Source organism: Glycine soja, chromosome 5 (genome assembly GCF_004193775.1).
Source record: "Glycine soja cultivar W05 chromosome 5, ASM419377v2, whole genome shotgun sequence".
NCBI lineage: Eukaryota > Viridiplantae > Streptophyta > Magnoliopsida > Fabales > Fabaceae > Glycine > Glycine soja.
The window spans coordinates 43,761,929-43,780,431 of record NC_041006.1 but is presented as its reverse complement, the minus strand read 5'-3'; the positions used below and the strand labels follow the sequence as shown (position 1 = coordinate 43,780,431).

Sequence of the window (18,503 nt, the reverse complement as noted above, 5' to 3'; positions counted from 1 at the left end):
AAGAGGCAGTGTTCTCCTACTGCATAAACCACCATTGCAATTTGCACCCTCATTCTCACGTTACACACACTCTGCTTATATTGTAGCGCAAGCATGGCTTGAAGTTTGAACCCATTTACTGTTTTTCTGATGCAGTTAGTTTCAAATGGGCGGCTTTGATATGGCCATTTGTCACAAAGAAACAGAAGATGACTGATTTACTCTCTGCAAATCCACCAACGTGTCATCCATTGCATGTCCCTGATTTTACGATGGTCCATGCATGATCACAAAATTACAAAATAGAGGTCCCTGATATTTTACCCTTCAGTTTTTTTCTTTTCTTTTTGAGCTATATAAACCCTACCCTATACACTGTAAGCAACCACCAGAAACTCTCACTAGCTTAGTTTCTATATATGCGTTATTTGTCTCTGAGTACTTTTTCTCTCTTGTGCATTACCTTTGTGGTCATGGCAGCCTCCGTGGATCCCCTAGTGGTTGGTCGCGTGATCGGCGATGTGGTAGACATGTTCATTCCTTCTGTCAACATGTCTGTTTACTTTGGGTCGAAGCACGTCACAAATGGCTGTGACATCAAGCCATCCATCGCCATCAGCCCTCCCAAGCTCACCCTCACCGGCAACATGGATAACCTCTACACACTGGTATTAATTCATGTTTCTGTTGAGAGATCTCACATGCATGCATCAAGGTTTTTCTTAATTTTATGCTTTCTCTTTTTCTTTAATGTGCCTACAGGTTATGACTGATCCTGACGCACCTAGCCCCAGTGAACCAAGCATGCGTGAGTGGATACATTGGTTAGTAAATTTGTTTTAGTTCTTCCTATTCTTAGTTTCTAACTCTATATATATAAACTGATATGATCTTGCTGTTTCCACTTATTTTCCAGGATCGTAGTTGACATACCTGGAGGAACAAACCCATTTCGCGGTAGTAAACGAAATCTTTTGGTCTACTTCATATATGACATTTTTATTTTCTTCTATTTATAAAAGTTTCATGATGTTGCATGCATGAGTACTACTGGGTTCAGTTCTACTTAATTAATTTTTCTTTTCTTCGGGCTAAAACATCATGTTTTTTAATTTCTTGGGCGTCCATTGCACTGACTCTCAGATTTCAGAAACATTTTTCTTCACTGGTCATAAAAATCTTAGGCCATTTCTGGCAAAATCAACATGCATGTTCCTACCTAGGCTCCTCGCATGCATGTTTCAGATTTCTTCTGGAAAAAAAATCACAGAATTTCAGGGCTATGTCACATCTTGTGTGCACACTCTCTTTCTATACATCAAATGGTACTCTCACACCTGTGATCTACCAAAATTTGGATCCAATGTCCACCATCCCCCACGTGTCCTGCTTGTGCCTGCTATGAACACGTGTCACAACAAATATTCCATCTCTAAATTCTCTGAAATAATCGTTAAATAATTGTTAAGTATAGTAAATAAATAAATTCTCAATTATTCTGTCATATTTTCTCTAAAACCATTCTTCAATAAATTAATTTTAGATTTTCTCAGTGCATGCACCAATTTAGATAACATGTGTTAGCTAGGGAATCTACTTTTATGAGATCATCACACGTGCCCCATAGCTTGCATGTTATCAAATTTCAGAATTCCATCACAAATGTGTCAAACATGAAGCAATATTTCTCCGACTCCAAAGTAAATATTTTGAATTATCACCTTTCTTTGGTCCTGTCATGTCTAAAATATAATCTTCACATCTAGCATATAGGATATTAGATTAATTTTTCCTACTTTCAATAGTTAACGTTGATTTCTTGTAAACAATAATAATTTGATTCATGCGGAACAAATCTAATAATTAAAGTAAATGGTCTTCTTTGCAGGGAAACAAAGAAATCTAGTAATTAATCAAGTAAATTGTCTTCTTTGCAGGAAAAGAGATTGTTTCATATGTGGGACCAAGGCCACCTATTGGAATACATCGCTATATCTTTGTGTTGTTTCAACAGAAAGGACCTTTGGGTCTTGTGGAGCAACTACCAACTCGTGCAAGCTTCAATACTCGTTATTTTGCCAGGCAATTGGACTTGGGACTTCCAGTGGCCACTGTCTACTTCAACTCTCAAAAAGAACCCGCTGTTAAGAGGCGCTGAATCTAGCTGTTAAGAGGCGCTGAATCTAGCTATATTGTATCCATCAGTGTCTTTCTTGAGATATGCATGGTTGGAATATATTTTAAGATATCAGAACTATATAAAATCTATGACTAGTGAGTAAATAATGCAGGGAGAGGGTGTGTGTAAAGTAATATAGTTGTCCAAGACCTGAGTGATGCCGACCATTTCCCCGGCTTTGATAACTTTTTTTCTCTATATATATACCTCTCTTTCACTCTATCAAATATATAAAGTTAATCTTTATTAATTGTTGGTGTGCTTCACTGCTTGTGTATATGTATGTGTTTATCCTTCGAATTTATCCTTACTGTTATGGGTCGTGCAAGTCTGTTTTAATTATAATGATATAAAAATCTAAAATAATTTACTGTTATGGGTCATGCAAGTCTGTTTTAATTATAATGATATAAAAATCCAAAATAATTTACTGTTATGGGTCATGCAAGTCTGTTTTAATTATAATGATATAAAAATCTAAAAAAATTGGAGACAAACTTATAAATACAAATATAGGAAGAAACGTAAAAAGTTGAATTTTTAAAAGGATATTTATTATGATTTACAAGAATTGAATCTCATAGCAATAATAATAATAATAATAACAAGCAAATTAAACTTTTCTCAGTAACTATCATTCTTTACCTGAATTATCAGATTACATGGGAAATTGTATTCATAAATTTGACTGGTTGATGATGCAATAAAAATAAAATAAAATAAATTATAAAAATGATTACAGAATGTATTGTTTCATAATATAATCATTTTTTCAAGTAAATATAATTATCTCTTTAAATTTTAAGACTTGCCAAAAAAAATTATAAATAAAATATTTTTTTAATTATCACCAGAAAGAGTATATATACAAAAGTGTTTTCATGTAAATAATAATATTTATGTAAATTTAATTTTTTTTTTATGACAGGCATGTGTGTGCAAATTAGTTATTCATGAATCATTAATATTAAACTTATAAAGTCTGGCTTTGGTTTAGATGAAAATGGTTGCCTAGAATGATACTCATAACTGGGGTGTTAATTCTAGTAGCTAGTCATGTTTTTAGATGAAAATGGTTTGCCTTGTTAATTTATCAAATGTCTATTAATTCTATATATTCCTTAACATGTATATACATTGAAAATAATCATTCTAAGCAAATCAATCTAGCTTCAAATTCAATACAAAATGTAGGTTTAATAACATTAATTACATATGCAAGTCATGCCAGCAGACATTAAATAAATTTTTCGACTAAACTTTCATATATGAAATTATCCTTATTAAATGGTAATGAAACTAGATAGATGAATTGTAAAAGGATGGAACATTTCTCTAATTAATTCAATTGGAATATATTAATCACAAAAAGTTGATGTCACACCAGAAGATACATGATTGTTAAAGAGACACTAAAAAATTATACTTTCCTGTAATCCTGACTAACGTAACAATCATTGATATCATAATACTCACATGTTTGCAAGATATGCACTCTAAGATGACAATATCATTTGATAATGAATTACTAGCTTTTGTACATTCAAAGCTTTTAGATGCCTAAGAGATTTAAATAAAATCAACATAATTAATTTTTCTTTTAAAATTTTATTTTTTGTAATATTTTTTAAATGAAAAGTGTCAATCCACTGCACAATATATATATATATATATATATATATATATATATATATATATATATATATATATATATATATATATATATATATATATATATATATATATATATTAAAGTGTTAGCTAGTGGATCAAATAATTTGCATAAAGGCCTAGAAGAAGTCACCTGTAATAAGTATTGGTGATTGAGTAGTTTTGAATAATATAACTTCATAGAGGATTTTAAAAATCACCTCATACATTTTCTCCAAAATTACATAAAACAGAGAAAAAATATATATTTAGAAACAATCTATTTTAGATTTTTTCCCCCTCTTTAAAAGGAGAAGATGGACCAAACAAAATTAAAAAAATCATTTTTATAAAAAAAACATAATAAAAAAACTTAAAAAAATTTATGAACTAATTTGATTTCTACTTTTTCTTTTTTATTGCAAATTACAAAGGATAATTATATTCACAAGCTCATTTTGTCTCTCTCTTTTTTCTTATTGCATCAATTTTTAAATTTCTTAAATTTTTTTCCTAGTGTGATACGATGGACTTTTTTTTTTCTTATTGCATGAATTTTTAAATTTCTTATATCTTTTTTCTAGTGTGATAAGATTGAATTTGTTGTTCTTATGTGGTCTCTATTTCCATTTTTTTTTATCTTTCCCTACCTTACACTTATTTACCTTGAATTTGGAGTGCACAATATGACTCAACATGTTTTAATCCCAAAATTCAATATTTAACATAAAAGTAATTTTTAAGTTTAAAAATAATAAAATAATTTTAAAAAACAACTTTTAAATTTATAAGTTTTTACTTTCAACTCATACTTTGAACTTTAAAATAACTTATAATTAAACTAAAAATAAAAAAAAAAAGCATGTAAAGGCTATTTTATACTACATTATGTATTAGAGAAAATAGAATGGTCACATTGGAACATAATGAATTATCTAAATGAACTACTAAGAACAATCAAGGGTGGAAGGATGATAATGCCTATGATGTAAAAAGATAAAATAATAATAATAACCTATGTATATTTTTTTTCTCTCAACTTGTTTTTCTCTCATTTTTCAAACAAGTGAAAGGCGGGGATGAAGATGTACTAAACTTACCTTTCATAGTCTTAGTGTCCAATTGTGGATATTCTTCCATGCACCAGGATTCTTGAACTTTCATAAGCTGTATGTAAACCAATTATTACACCACCTCCATATTATACATCCATATAAGTTTGATAAAATATAATATTTGACATAGCAGATCGAGTAGACTTTCAAGGTTCATGAGAGATATTGATCATATTATACTTTTTTGAATTATACTTTAGGAGTCTAGCTAGGACTGCTATATATGGTAATTCAGTAATTGTTCAAATTGATAAAGTTGTATTTAAAAAAAGGAAAAGGAAAAAATATTATATATTATATATCTTGGGAGTTAATGCATAAAACTTTTGTAAAGAAAAAGAAAAAAGAAAAATCCATAGATTTGAATCTCTTTAATTGATAAAATAATAAATTAATAACTAATATTTGTTAATTAAAAAATACATACAACATTTTTATTATTAAGTTATACTCATTACAAAAGTATAATATGATCACTATCATTCGTTTTCAATTCTCTTAATTATTGCATAAAACAATTGTTGAAAGTATTGAAATCTAACTATAACATTCTAAATTACCCCTCATTTCCCACATGACATTCTATATAAGAATTAAGGAATTTATCCTAACATACAAATCTTAAACATTTACAAAGATAAAATGGATCCAAACAAAAGTTTCAAGTTTTTGAGAAACGCAAAATAATAGACAAGATTGGATGAAGAGTCATATACATGTTGAAATCAAATGCAATCCATACTTAAGAATTTATTATCTTCTTGCATTTCTTTTTAACACATCTAGAAAATATAAAATTGAACTTACCATGAAAAATTGGCTGATTATCGGCTTCCATCTGTCAGACAATGATAAAAATCTGAAGAAAATTGTTGAAGAGATTCAAACTTTAATTTGTGTAGGAGCTGGCATGGCGATTAGGTTATTAAAGAGGCTTCAAAATTGGGATTTTGAGCTCGATTTCATTTTTTAAAGAGTGTCGAAATCAGGTAAAAAAATATTGAATTCATAAACACCTTAAAGAAGAAGAATTGTGAAATTCTCATTAGAATTTTTTAATCGCATCGGTCAATTAGAACTCATAGCTGTAAACAATTTAGAAAATGTTTGATGGATATCATTGTATTGTACAAATCCTAATTGGCCGACAATTATCTTTATTCCATTTGTGGGAAACTATTGAAGAGATTATATGATTTGATTTTAATTAACACACATAGAAAGCGTAAAATTGAACTTACCGTAAGAAAATGATTGGTTATCTTGATTTTTTTCTGTGGGTCGACTATAAACATCTACTTGAAGGGAACCATATCCAAACGTCTACTGAGACTGCATCAAACGAGGTACCTTGATGTTTGGAAATTGCGAACGGGGATTTAGCTGAATGTCATTCTTGCCAAAACGGACGTTCAATCCAAAGCAACCCTTACCCTTAGGCGCCGCAATTAGGTTATAGGCTTCCAAATCGGGTATCGGGAGCTCGATTTCAATTTAAGAATCTCGAAATCAAGTTATAAATCTTGAATTCGCAAATACCTAAAGGAGGCTTACCAATTTCTTGTTAGAACTTTTTTTTTATCTTGTCACTCAATCAACACTCACAATTGTATCATTTTAGGATATGTTTGATGAATTTTTAGGGGAATGAATCGTCCTATTATGCAAATCCTAATGGGCTTGGGCCTAGTCTAAAGATTTAATTTACTATATGGATTGTTAGTTTGGCCCAAATTAATGAAAATATCATCAACAATAATCAAGGAAATTGCTATTTTCACTCCTTCTTTTTGCTAATACACTCCTTTTTAATTTGTTTACCCAAAATACCCTCTCACCAAATAATAGATTCTAGGATTTTTTTTACACTCCCCTCTTTCTAAATGACGCTCTAGAGAGGCATGGGTGAGGCGGCAATGCCAAGGTAATATTAATTAATAATTCACCGTTTATTCATATTCCTCTCAAATTGTTCAATTTTTTCAATGTGCACATGAGAAATTGGTCGTTTCCCCAATTCTTGTATCTCCTGTAAAATCCAAACGTGTTGTTAATTTAATTCGGGTACTGACAGTTTGAAATAGCTTGTTGAACTTTGCAAATGCCAAGGTAGTTTGAGAGAAACAAAAAAGCAATTGAAACTTGACGTTGAGCAAAATTGTTGAATTGAAACCTGACGGTGACCTCTGTTTGTATTTGCAGATGGGTGATCTTTGTTCTTTTGTGGATGTATCCATTGTTGCCAGAAAGTGCAAGATTGGGGCAGATCTGGTTTGAAATTTGCAGATTTGGAAAAATTGGGGCAAATTTATTTCTGAACTTGTAGACTTGAAGAGAGAAAGAAAGGGGTAGCGGAATTAAATATGGTATGTGGGAAAATTGGTCTTTCTCTCTGAGAGATTGTTCTAATGAAGCAACTAGAACTTTATCTTCATAAAGTGGTTTCAGTGTTGCTACCACTACGGCTTCGTCGACGATGACTGTTTTAATTTGGCCGAAGGTTGAGTGGCGTGGTGGAATGGAAGTGTGTTTTTCTGGTTTCCGAAAAATAATCAAATTGGGGAAAAAGAGACAAGGGGAGTGCATTTCATAGAGTAGTTTGGGTATAAAAAAAAAGGGAGTGTATTAATATAAAAGGAGAGTGGAAATAGCAAGTGCCATAATCAACTTTGATTTATACACGGTGTTGTCCTTAGGTATTTGGATCCCTGTAGTGAAAAATACACCGCACAGAGTGCAGTGTAAAATTTAATCACATATTTTTATTATTAATTAAATAAAAATACAATAAAATACTAGATATAATAGATTGATGGTGATTGGTGAGAACAATAGATTTTCATGCTAAACCTTGTGAAGCAAACAAGTTTTGCATGAAACTCAATTTTGCTGCATGTTTAAACTTTAAAGGATCGATTTCAACAACTTTTTTTTAGCATGTTTTTACCTCACATTAAAAGTTCAGACCTATCGTTATTTGTTTTATTCGTTTTTATGAAAACTTATACATGAAAATAATATATATGTCAGTAGTTTTTTTTTAATTGCAAAAAAATTATCATTTATTGACACAAAATACTAAGTGTTAGATTGTTTTTATTAGTAAAATGTTTATTAAATTATTATAATAAACATTTCTTCGTAATTTGATATTTATGTTCCAAGCATAGATCCAATAATCAATTTCAATATGAATTAGTGCAACTAATAGATAAACATGTCATGCTTGAATTTGGTAAAGAAATATCATCCTATTCATAAATGACATATCATGTTATTTTCTTTTCCTTTACTACGTGCTCTTCCAAACTGTCTCATCTGGCAAATAACAAGAATAGACAGAATGAAAAAGAAAATCATAAAAAAAACAAAAAGTCAAAACAATGATTAAAGTGAATGAAATATTCAAATACATATCAAACAAACAAAAACTAATTGTATATTCTAAAATCTCTCTTTAATCATGCAATGGAATCAATTTCATAAAACTCTAACTTTGTCCACACTAATTATGTCAAGAACGAAAAAAAATAATAAAAAATTAAAGTTCTAAATTTGTTTTATAATTCAAACATAGATAACATATAATTTGGGACATTGCCCATTTTAGTTTTCCCCAAAAAAATACTAGTAATTTTGGTTTGATGAGAGAGTGATGTTAAATTTCAATACCCCCAGTACATGTTTACTTCGATTTATTTTAAAGAAACAATTTTTTTTTTCTGTTTTACTAGACAACTTTTAAAAATAAAATATTATTCGCCTTTTTCGAAATCAACAAACTATACCTAACATGAAAGACTGTATATTATAAAGAGAAATAACATTCTTCTGTGGTCTTTGAGATTTCCTTTTTATATAAAGGGATACGAGGTTTTTTTTGCTTGATGTATGTAAAATAATGTGTTCTAGCTGATGATCGAAAGATGAAGACGATTTATCATAGCTGGGAATGTCTTCTAGAATCGTGATTGGGGCAAATGGATCCGAACTGATGAATAGATTATTTCCATGTTATCGAAACCACAAAATTATAGGATTCATCTCGTATTTATCTAAAGTTTTGTTATGTTTACATGATAACTAATGATTTATTTAGTTAAACAGTTTATATGTATTTAATTTTTAATATGTATAAAATTCTTTTGATGAATAACTGTCACACATAATCTAATAAGTTTCTAATCTAATAAATTAAAAAATACACATGATTTTTAATCTAGACCAAAAAAAGTTATTGAGATTAATAATACAAGAGTGAAACACATGAAATATGTATATTGCAATTTCAACACTTAAAATCTGAACCAAATTAAAAGGGAAGAATGTTTTTATTAAAAATCATATGGAAGTACATTTAAAATAACATGAATACATATTTTTATGTATTTTTAGAGTAGCGATTAATATTCGTTCTAAAATAAAAGCTTGGAAGTAAAATATTTAATAAAAATGTAATCAGAATTTGAAAGATTTTATAAGATGTAAAATTAGGATTTTAACAAGGAAAATTCAAATTTTTTTAAACTTTGTTAGAAACTGTTGTTTTTCCTTGTAAATGTTAAATAGAATATGTTATAATTGATTTAATTCATACAAACGAGAATTTGAGAGTTTTAAGTTAAAAAATAATTGATAGGTTATTTGACTAAATTTTTTTAAAAAACAATCAAAATTATACACATTACAAATGAGAGGAATGACGATATAATCATTAGAATTTAAATATCATATATTTTTAGTATAAAAATTATAAGTGATTAAACAATTAAAAATGTAATTGCTAAAATTATTAACATAAGAGTGTGGTGGTATGTTGTTGCTTGTATTTGTGTTGTTCAATAGAGCTTGGTCGGTTCCGGCATCGTGCTCTGCTCTGCACACCTTTCTCTTTCTCTCTGTCTGAGGCTCTGAGCAGTGAGCACACCACAAACTGAAACAAATCCCTTTGAGCATTCAGCAAGATGAGCCACGAGCTGTTGGAGACGTACGCGTGCATGCCCACGACGGAGCGCGGCCGTGGGATTCTGATCTCCGGCGATGCCAAGTCCAACTCCATCGTCTACACCAACGGCAGATCGGTGGTCATGATGAACCTCCAGAACCCCCTAAACGTGTCCGTGTACGGGGACCACGCCTACCCCGCCACCGTGGCGCGCTTTTCCCCCAACGGCGAGTGGGTGGCCTCCGCCGACGCCTCCGGCTCCGTCAGGATCTGGGGCACGCGAAACGACTTCGTTTTGAAGAAGGAGTTTAGAGTCCTCTCCGCTCGCATCGACGACCTTCAGTGGTCCCCCGATGGTCTCAGAATCGTTGCCTGCGGCGAAGGCAAAGGGAAGTCCTTCGTCCGCGCTTTTATGTCAGTTCTTCTAGAAGCTTCTCTCTGTGATCTAATCTGTTTGACTTCATTTGACTTAAGATCCAATGCGTTACTAATATCTGTTACTCTGTGGTGATGAAGGTGGGATTCGGGGACTAATGTTGGTGAATTCGATGGTCACTCACGTCGGGTTTTGAGTTGTGCTTATAAACCCACGAGGCCTTTTCGCGTTGTCACTTGTGGAGAGGATTTTCTGCTTAACTTTTATGAGGGACCTCCCTTTAGATTTAAGCTGTCTCACAGGTACTTGTTGGCAGAAAGAAAATCACCTTTTGATACAGCTGAGAGCAGTATTTCTCTCAAAGTTGCATCTGTGCTACTCCTTCTTCTAGAAAAAAAAAAGGATGAAAACGTGTGCGGTTTACATTTCTACATTTGAGGATTTTTAGGTGGAATGGAATCCAAACTGTTGCGTATTGCTATAAATTTGTGAATTTGTGGTCATTTATCACCTGAATAAATATTGTCTCTGAGGATTTTTTATTTTATTTTTACTTTGCGAGATTGGTGGTGCATCTGTTTTGGTTTGTTCTTGTCTTTGGTCCTTTCTGTGTATTACGCTAGTCTTGGTAGATAACTGATATCGTGATAATTTGGTTATGTGCAGGGATCATTCAAATTTTGTGAATTGTGTAAGATATTCTCCGGATGGCAGTAAATTTATAAGTGTAAGTTCTGACAAGAAGGGTATCATATTCGATGGAAACAGTGCAGAGAAGATTGGTGAGTTGTCTTCTGAAGGTGGGCATACTGGTAGTATTTATGCTGTTAGCTGGAGTCCTGATGGAAAGCTGGTGAGCTAACTTCTGATTATTTATGGCAAAGACCCTCATCCTCAGACGTACTGTGATAGAAATCTAACCTGGTATCTTATTAAATAGTATAAAGAAGAAATAAGGGTAAACCCTAATTACAAAGATAGAAGGCTGCATTACCCCCCATTTCTCTCACAAATAACAAGATAACTTCCTCTCTAACTCCCCTGTAATTTATAGCAACATGCCTTATTTCTTTAACCAACAAACTTACAACCACAACAACAAAGCCTTATCCCACTCCTCTAGGTGAGGTCGACCGCATGGATCACACAATGTCATTCGGCACGATTAAAAATCAAAGTTTCAAAAATATTATTAAGTCTAAGATCTCCCTTGATGATTTTGTCCAACTTCCTTTTCGATCTTTTAACCAACAAACATCACAAATTACTCCCTCCGTCCCAAAATAATTGTAGTTTTAGCCTTTGAAAAAAAATTTAAAATTGTCTGATGTTCTCATTTTTCACTGAGATATTCAAACATCTATTCCAAATTTGCTCTCTAATAAATATTGTTGTCTTGAAAGACTTATTTATGCATTTATTGAAAGTAAAAAAGAGAACAATGATATTTTAGTAAAATTATCTCCTAATAAATACTAATTCTCTTGGAATACTTGCTTTCGTAATCTGTGTGAAAAAACTTTAAACATCAGTCATTTTGGGTGGAGGAAGTATTTTTTAACTAATTAACTAAGGGGTATCAATCGTGCTGACTCATTTCCCGTCTATATCTCCTTTCCTCTTCTCTCTAATACATAATGGTTGATCACTTTCTTTTCTTTTTGATGTTAACATATTACAAAACTTCACACTTGCTACCTTCGTATAATATTTAGTAATAGTTGCCTTTTCTTTTAATATTTTCAATAACCTAATAAACATACTATAAAACAAATGAAGTAAATTTTTGTTTTACTTCTTTTGGTAGCCAGACATACATTTTACTTTTCCCTGATGCTACTCTGGAACTGATGTTTTTAATGCACGTTTTAACTTTTTTATTGTAGTTTGTTTTGGGAAAACATTCTATCTAGTTTAAAAGATAGTATATATATATATATATATATATAAATATTTGAGCAATCGGTGTTTGCAATTTTACTTCTTGATGTTGTAATACCTGTGTTGATTGCTTGTTACTAGATATCTTTGACATGTTAGATATAGTTTGCATAGTTCAATCTCATGCTAGTTAAGTTTTGAGTATGTAGTTAAACAAACTGTTGATTTTGCAGGATTATTAGTTTTTCCTCCATTTCTTTTTTACTTGTATCTTTTGTGCAAGTCTCTTTGTTCCATTTCACTGTAAGACTGCAACACACATTTTGAGTAATGACAATCTGATCTACAGTTGTAATGGTGCCTTTAGGTGCTGACTGTATCTGCCGACAAGTCTGCAAAAGTATGGGACATTACTGAGGACAATAACGGAAAGGTGAAGAAAACATTGACTTGTCCTGGCACTGGTGGAGTTGAAGACATGCTAGTGGGGTGCCTATGGTTGAATGATTATCTTGTCACTGTTTCTCTTGGTGGGACAATATCTATATTTTTAGCAAGTGATCTTGATAAAGCCCCGACAGCATTTTCTGGACATATGAAAAATGTTTCCTCCTTAACTATTCTTAGAAGTAACCCTAGAGTGCTCTTATCTAGCAGTTATGATGGCTTAATAGTTAAGTGGATTCAAGGGATTGGATATAGTGAAAAACTACAAAGGAAGGAAAATTCTCAAATCAAATGCTTAGCAGCTGTAGAAGAAGAGATTGTTACATCTGGATTCGATAATAAGGTGAATGTTTTGCTTATATTCCTTTGGCTTATATGAGAATGATAATCATTACACCACATTTACTCAATTTCCGTCTCTTCTATTGGATTAAAAAAAAATCATGATACTTGTCATTGCATTTAAATAATATATTTTTTATGTGATGAAATAAATTTTTTGTGTGGCATAATCCATATAAAGTATATTGGTAGTAAAGTTTCTGACAGGGCACTTGGGTATGGAGCTGGATTAGAAAATAAGGTGGAACAGTACTTGGACCAATTGTTGGATTTGGACCCAAGCACAAACAAGCCTAAGATCTGGAAAGTTTATTCCAGGAGACAGCAAAAGGGAATAGGGAGAATTAGTTATGCTGACTTAGCAAATTGGTTAGGGTCAAGTAGTTGAAATATAGGGAGGAAGAGGAGGGCGTGAGAGGCATGCTTGGGTAATCACATTAGTTGATGGAGAATAGCCTTCTCTAAGGAGACTGAGGCTCTGGTTTGTGACGTAGATCTTCATTTAGTGATTTTTTATGCTAAGATATGGGCAATTTTTTTTTCCTTGGGGTGGCGGAGGGGTAGCAAATTCCAAGGCTTCTGTAGTGTATGAATATTATGGAGAAGTATTGGTTTCTTCCACTGATCCTTCCACTTCTTTTCTCTTTTGTCAACCAGATAAGGCGAGTTTCTTTACATGGGGATCAGTGTGGAGATGCTGAAGCCATTGATATAGGAAGTCAACCAAAGGACTTGAGTGTTGCACTTCTTTCTCCTGAACTTGCCCTAGTTTCAATTGATTCAGGAGTTGTCATGTTGCGTGGTGCCAAAATTGTGTCAACCATTAATCTTGGGTTTATTGTGACAGCATCTGCTGTCTCTCCTGATGGAAATGAAGCCATTATCGGTGGACAGGATGGTAAATTGCACATATATTCTATTTCTGGCGATACTCTTGTAGAAGAGGCTGTCCTTGAGAAACATAGGGGTGCTATTAGTGTCATACGTTATTCCCCAGACCTTTCAATGTTTGCATCAGGGGATGTCAATCGAGAAGCTATAGTGTGGGACCGTGCCTCCCGAGAGGTAAGTACAACTATGAGCTTTGATAGCCAAAGTATTATGTTTAATGATTTCTCTCTAATGTGCTTATTGTGCTTTTGGATGTGTTTGTGATTGAAAGTAAGAAAAAATTGTGTGCTTAATCATGTAACCATTGACACCACCCTCTTTTGCAGGTGAAGCTGAAGAACATGTTGTACCATACTGCTAGGATAAACTGCCTTGCGTGGTCCCCTGATAGCCTTAGGATTGCTACAGGATCACTTGACACATGTGTCATCATATATGAAGTTTATCAGCCTGCATCTAGTAGAATTACCATAAAGGGTGCTCATTTAGGCGGGGTTTATGGGTTAGCATTTACTGATGAGTATAGTTTGGTTAGCTCTGGTGAGGATGCTTTTATCCGTGTTTGGAGGATAACCCCTCCTTGACTGATCAAGGTCAATTTGGAAGATAAGTGAATTTGGGAAATATTTGTTGGATTTCAAATTTCTTCCTTTAGAAGGCTTCTAAAAGTCAAGACTGGTGAGGATGTGCTTATCACCATAAGTTGGTCATACACAATCCTCTTGCAAATTTCAAGCATCGGTTTGGTGGTCACTCTTGACATTGGTGGTATAAAGTTGGGGCCATTTTCTTGTTGCCTTTTATAAGTAGCTGCTTTTTGTGAGTTTTGATATCTAGACTATGATGGTACCAGTGTACATCACTATTTGTCTTGGTTTGCTCTGGAATCTAAAAGCAATTTATGATACCAAAGATTTTTAATAGTTGTGCCAATTGTCAAAAGGATCTTGTGAACATTTCAGGGGATCAATATAGATAGTTCGAGTTTTTGTGTTAAAAGTGTTGATAGATTAGAGAACACAGATAGTGATTTCTCCTCACCCAAACCCCCCCAATTCTTTAGAGGATACACTAAATCAGCTGCCCCTGTTTGAGGCCAGATTGATTGTAATGTTTCTTTGTAGTTGGAATGCAGTTTTGTGTGTTTGTTGTTTTTCAATTTATTCAATGTGGTTAACAATTTTTTTTTTCAAGAATTAATGAAGACCTCTGTTTGGGATCTACATACATTTTCAGAATTAAGTTATCTTTAGATATGAAGAGTAAGTGCCTTGAAATTTTTCAAGAAAAAAAGATGGTTAATAATCAAGTAAGAAGACAGGCACGGACCGGATCGAACCATATATATTTTTGATAACTTTTAATTAAATAATATTTTCTATAAAATTATTATTAAATTAAAATTATTATTAAATTAAAAGTTTTTTCACATACAAAATTTCATATTAATTCAAAATTATTTATTAACTTGTTTATATAAATTGAAGTTGACACAACATAATATTTCTTCTGTGTATATCTCAACAAAATTCCTATCAGAGCTACTAAATCAAATTCTTTTCAAATTTTTCTTGGACTGATTCTTAACGATCTAGAACCAGTCCAAAATCAATTCATATAAGCGTCATATTTTTACAACATGTCTTCCAGCTGATGAGCTGAATGACATGAGTACTTCATTTATCGGAGGAGGCACGGTTTAAAAGTACAATTTGTTTCCCGTGAAGTAAAACCGAGGTTGTGCTCATCTGCTCTCACTGTTAAAAACTAATATCAGAATTTTTATGTAAATAATTTCTTTTTTAGCAATTTACAAAATGTTATAAAGTAAGCCGAAGGCCCAAATTTTAATTTTGAGTGCACAAGTAATAGCAACTTAATTCGGAAATCATTCGCATTGCGTTCGAACGAGGGAATAAAAATGAGATTGGAAATGTAAAAAGTAAAAGACTTCCATGAAACCCTCACAATTAGATTTGTAACCCAATAAACACGAAAATCCAGTGCAAATAATCCTGTCATTGACAACCCTTAAATTAAACAATTCTAAGTGAAACGACAGCTAAATTGGTGTATTGACCAGATTTATACCTAGATCACACACTGCAAGGGTAATCCCATCTTTAAACAAAACTAAAAGCATGGCCAATTAGCATAACGAAGCTATATAATATCTCATTATAGAAATAAACACGAGGAAGCTGAACAGCATAAACACTAAAATACCAGAAAAAGCACAACCATAATCTTGAGAAACAGAAGGCTACACAGACTAAATTAGGATGGACCTCAGTTTATTAACAACGTTGCTTGAAATTAGAGCTTGACCAAGAAGGTTAAATAATCAAAGACAAAAAGAGAGAGACTGATTTTGAGCGTTTAATTAACGCGGAGCTAAAACGCATACTTGATAGGAAAAAATGAAAAGAAGTTATGAATGGCACCCTTACGGGTAAAAAGTGACATGTCAACCTTCAAAGAACGAGAATAAACAACTGAGCCACTTTCTTAATTGAGATTATATCTCAACCATATTCTGAAGTAAAGATAATATTGGTAACCGGAGAAAAACAAAGATGTTGAAATATCCATGTAACAAGTAAATAACCAAAACGAACGTTTTAAAAATAAATAAAAGGCCTCAGTGCCACGGTCTTCAACATAAAAATCAATTCTACAGTAAAGCAGTAACTAACTTTGTCCCAAAACTCAAAAACAGATTCGCATCTGAAAACACTAAAAAGCTTAACCTAATAACGTCCAATAGCCCAAACTCTGACCACACCATCGGTATAGCCACTAAACAAAGTGCTTCCATCCGCACTCCAGTTCAAACTTGTGCAATAAATAACCTGCAAGGTAGTGATAGCAGACAAACACAACACAAAAGTCAAGCAACATATTGAATAAAGCCAGGGAAATTCTATAATTGCTATGACCAACATATAAGTACAACAAATCACGACGAAGAGTTTGTAGCAATGACAATCCAATGGAAGAGTTTGTAACAATGACAATCCAATTAGAGGGGAAATATTAAAATTTCAATGACAAAAGGCATATAACTTCCTCCTCAAACAGAAGAGACAGTTAACCAAGCCCTCTTTCGCAAACAAGATTTGCACCGGAAAATAAACAAAAACAATTAGCAAAACTACAATGCAAGCATCCAATTCATAATTCAACAAGACCTAAACTAATGACCAAATTATCAAATAATCAACAGCAGATTGAAGAGCAAACAAATTTTAAGGAAACACATCAATTCAAATTAAAAGATAACTTTAACCATAAGAGCATAATAAATCAGAGCATATACAGTAAAAACTTGAAATCGATAACAAAAATTATAATTGAACAGAATATACCTTCTTCTTGTTGGCGTTACCACCACCGGAGGTGGCATCAGCCTCAGTCTTGAGGTCAACCTTCAAATCCTCAACGATACTCTTGCTCTCCAAATCCCAGATCTTGATGCTCTGCTCGGTGGCGGCGCAGAGCCAGTACCTGTTGGGGCTGAAGCAGAGTGCATGGATGATTGAGCCAGCATCGAGAGAGTAAAGACGCTTACCCTCAGCCAAATCCCACAGAAGAATAACCCCATCTTTGCCACCACTGGCACAGAGAGAGCCATCAGGGGAAACAGCAACAGTATTCACATACCCATTGTGTCCAGCAAGGGTGTTCCTCAGCTTGCAGTTGGTCAGGTTCCAAACCTTAACGGTCCTGTCCCATGAAGCAGAAACAATGGTTGGCTGAAGAGTGCTAGGGCTGAAACGGACGCAACTTACCCAATCCGAATGCGCATCGCCATCTTGGATTGTGTACTTGCACTCACCCAGGGTGTTCCACAGCTTGATCGTGCGGTCACGAGAGGCCGACACGATCTGACGGTTGTCGATGGAGAACGCCACGGAGAGCACGTCCTTGGTGTGGCCAACGAAGCGGCGGGCAGAGGTGCCAGCCGCGAGGTCCCAGAGGCGGAGCTCGCCGTCCCAGGAGCCGGAGAGGGCGAACTGACCGTCGGATGAGAGGACGACGTCCTGGACGAAGTGAGAATGTCCGGTGAGGCGGCGGCGGGGGACACCGTAGGTCTTGTCCTCCTTGGTGAGGTGCCAGAGAATGATGGATTTGTCGCGCGACGCCGTCACGATCATGTCGGAGTTGTCGATGGGAGTGGCAATCGCCGTCACGACGTCGGTGTGGGCGCGCATGGTTCCGCGGAGAACGAGACCCTCTGCCATTTTTTCTCTCTCAAACGAACTGAGACTACTAGCTAGGGTTTTCCTCTGCGACTGCAAGAGAGAGCCTTTAAGGGATAGACTCACTCAAAACAAGCAATATATAGTGTGGAGGAGAGAACTTCAATTAGGGTTTTGGGAATCAATGGGTAACAACAACAACAACAAGTCTGTGTAAATGCGTCGTTTCTTTTTGTTTTCTCTCAAGAGTGGTGTCGTTTAAGTTTTCTAGATTAGGCCCAAATTTACGAGAAGCCCAATCTTGCAATGAAGATATTCCTTCCCTACAACAATTGCTAAAACTATTGTTAACATATAAAAAAATTAATTTATGTTAAAAAATAAATAAATAATTATTTTAAATTGAAGTGTACATATAACAAAGAGTTGTTGATTCCAGTGATCATGGAACACATTTCGGTTCAACCTTTGTAGCTGAACTAAAGTGTGATTAGAG

At 33.6% G+C, this 18,503-nt stretch overlaps 3 protein-coding genes and 1 long non-coding RNA gene across 4 annotated transcripts; 2 read left to right on the top strand and 2 right to left on the bottom strand.

Annotated features, from left to right (window-relative positions):
- Positions 1-350: 350 nt before the first annotated feature.
- LOC114413714 (protein MOTHER of FT and TFL1) lies at positions 351-2,408 on the top strand. Its single transcript, XM_028378242.1, has 4 exons — positions 351-647; positions 742-803; positions 896-936; positions 1,917-2,408. The coding sequence occupies exons 1-4, from the start codon at positions 399-401 to the stop codon at positions 2,135-2,137; spliced, it is 573 nt and encodes a 190-aa protein (XP_028234043.1). The 5' UTR covers positions 351-398; the 3' UTR covers positions 2,138-2,408.
- A 1,502-nt stretch (positions 2,409-3,910) lies between these two features.
- Positions 3,911-6,564, bottom strand: LOC114413713. Its single transcript, XR_003666961.1, has 3 exons — positions 6,165-6,564; positions 5,731-5,782; positions 3,911-4,975 (listed from the first exon to the last, which is right to left on the bottom strand). It is a non-coding gene; the product is annotated as an uncharacterized LOC114413713 (long non-coding RNA).
- A 3,172-nt stretch (positions 6,565-9,736) lies between these two features.
- On the top strand, positions 9,737-14,966 carry LOC114413712 (actin-interacting protein 1-2-like). Its single transcript, XM_028378241.1, has 6 exons — positions 9,737-10,282; positions 10,385-10,546; positions 10,911-11,097; positions 12,493-12,915; positions 13,572-13,979; positions 14,132-14,966. Exons 1-6 carry the CDS (start codon positions 9,888-9,890, stop codon positions 14,387-14,389), a joined length of 1,833 nt encoding a protein of 610 aa, XP_028234042.1. The 5' UTR covers positions 9,737-9,887; the 3' UTR covers positions 14,390-14,966.
- A 1,347-nt stretch (positions 14,967-16,313) lies between these two features.
- On the bottom strand, positions 16,314-18,190 carry LOC114413711 (guanine nucleotide-binding protein subunit beta-like protein). Its single transcript, XM_028378240.1, has 2 exons — positions 17,174-18,190; positions 16,314-16,657 (listed from the first exon to the last, which is right to left on the bottom strand). Exons 1-2 carry the CDS (start codon positions 18,047-18,049, stop codon positions 16,556-16,558), a joined length of 978 nt encoding a protein of 325 aa, XP_028234041.1. The 5' UTR covers positions 18,050-18,190; the 3' UTR covers positions 16,314-16,555.
- Positions 18,191-18,503: the final 313 nt, after the last annotated feature.

Excerpts from the sequence above, each read along its gene's own strand:
- LOC114413714 (XM_028378242.1), top strand. The coding sequence starts at position 399 with ATGCGTTATTTGTCTCTGAGTACTTTTTCTCTCTTGTGCATTACCTTT. Across the intron at positions 648-741 it reads TGGATAACCTCTACACACTG|GTTATGACTGATCCTGACGC; the intron begins GTATTAATTCAT and ends ATGTGCCTACAG. Across the intron at positions 937-1,916 it reads AGGAACAAACCCATTTCGCG|GAAAAGAGATTGTTTCATAT; the intron begins GTAGTAAACGAA and ends TCTTCTTTGCAG.
- LOC114413712 (XM_028378241.1), top strand. The coding sequence starts at position 9,888 with ATGAGCCACGAGCTGTTGGAGACGTACGCGTGCATGCCCACGACGGAG. Across the intron at positions 12,916-13,571 it reads CATCTGGATTCGATAATAAG|ATAAGGCGAGTTTCTTTACA; the intron begins GTGAATGTTTTG and ends TTTGTCAACCAG. Across the intron at positions 13,980-14,131 it reads GGGACCGTGCCTCCCGAGAG|GTGAAGCTGAAGAACATGTT; the intron begins GTAAGTACAACT and ends CCTCTTTTGCAG.
- LOC114413711 (XM_028378240.1), bottom strand. The coding sequence starts at position 18,049 with ATGGCAGAGGGTCTCGTTCTCCGCGGAACCATGCGCGCCCACACCGAC. Across the intron at positions 16,658-17,173 it reads GTAACGCCAACAAGAAGAAG|GTTATTTATTGCACAAGTTT; the intron begins GTATATTCTGTT and ends ACTACCTTGCAG.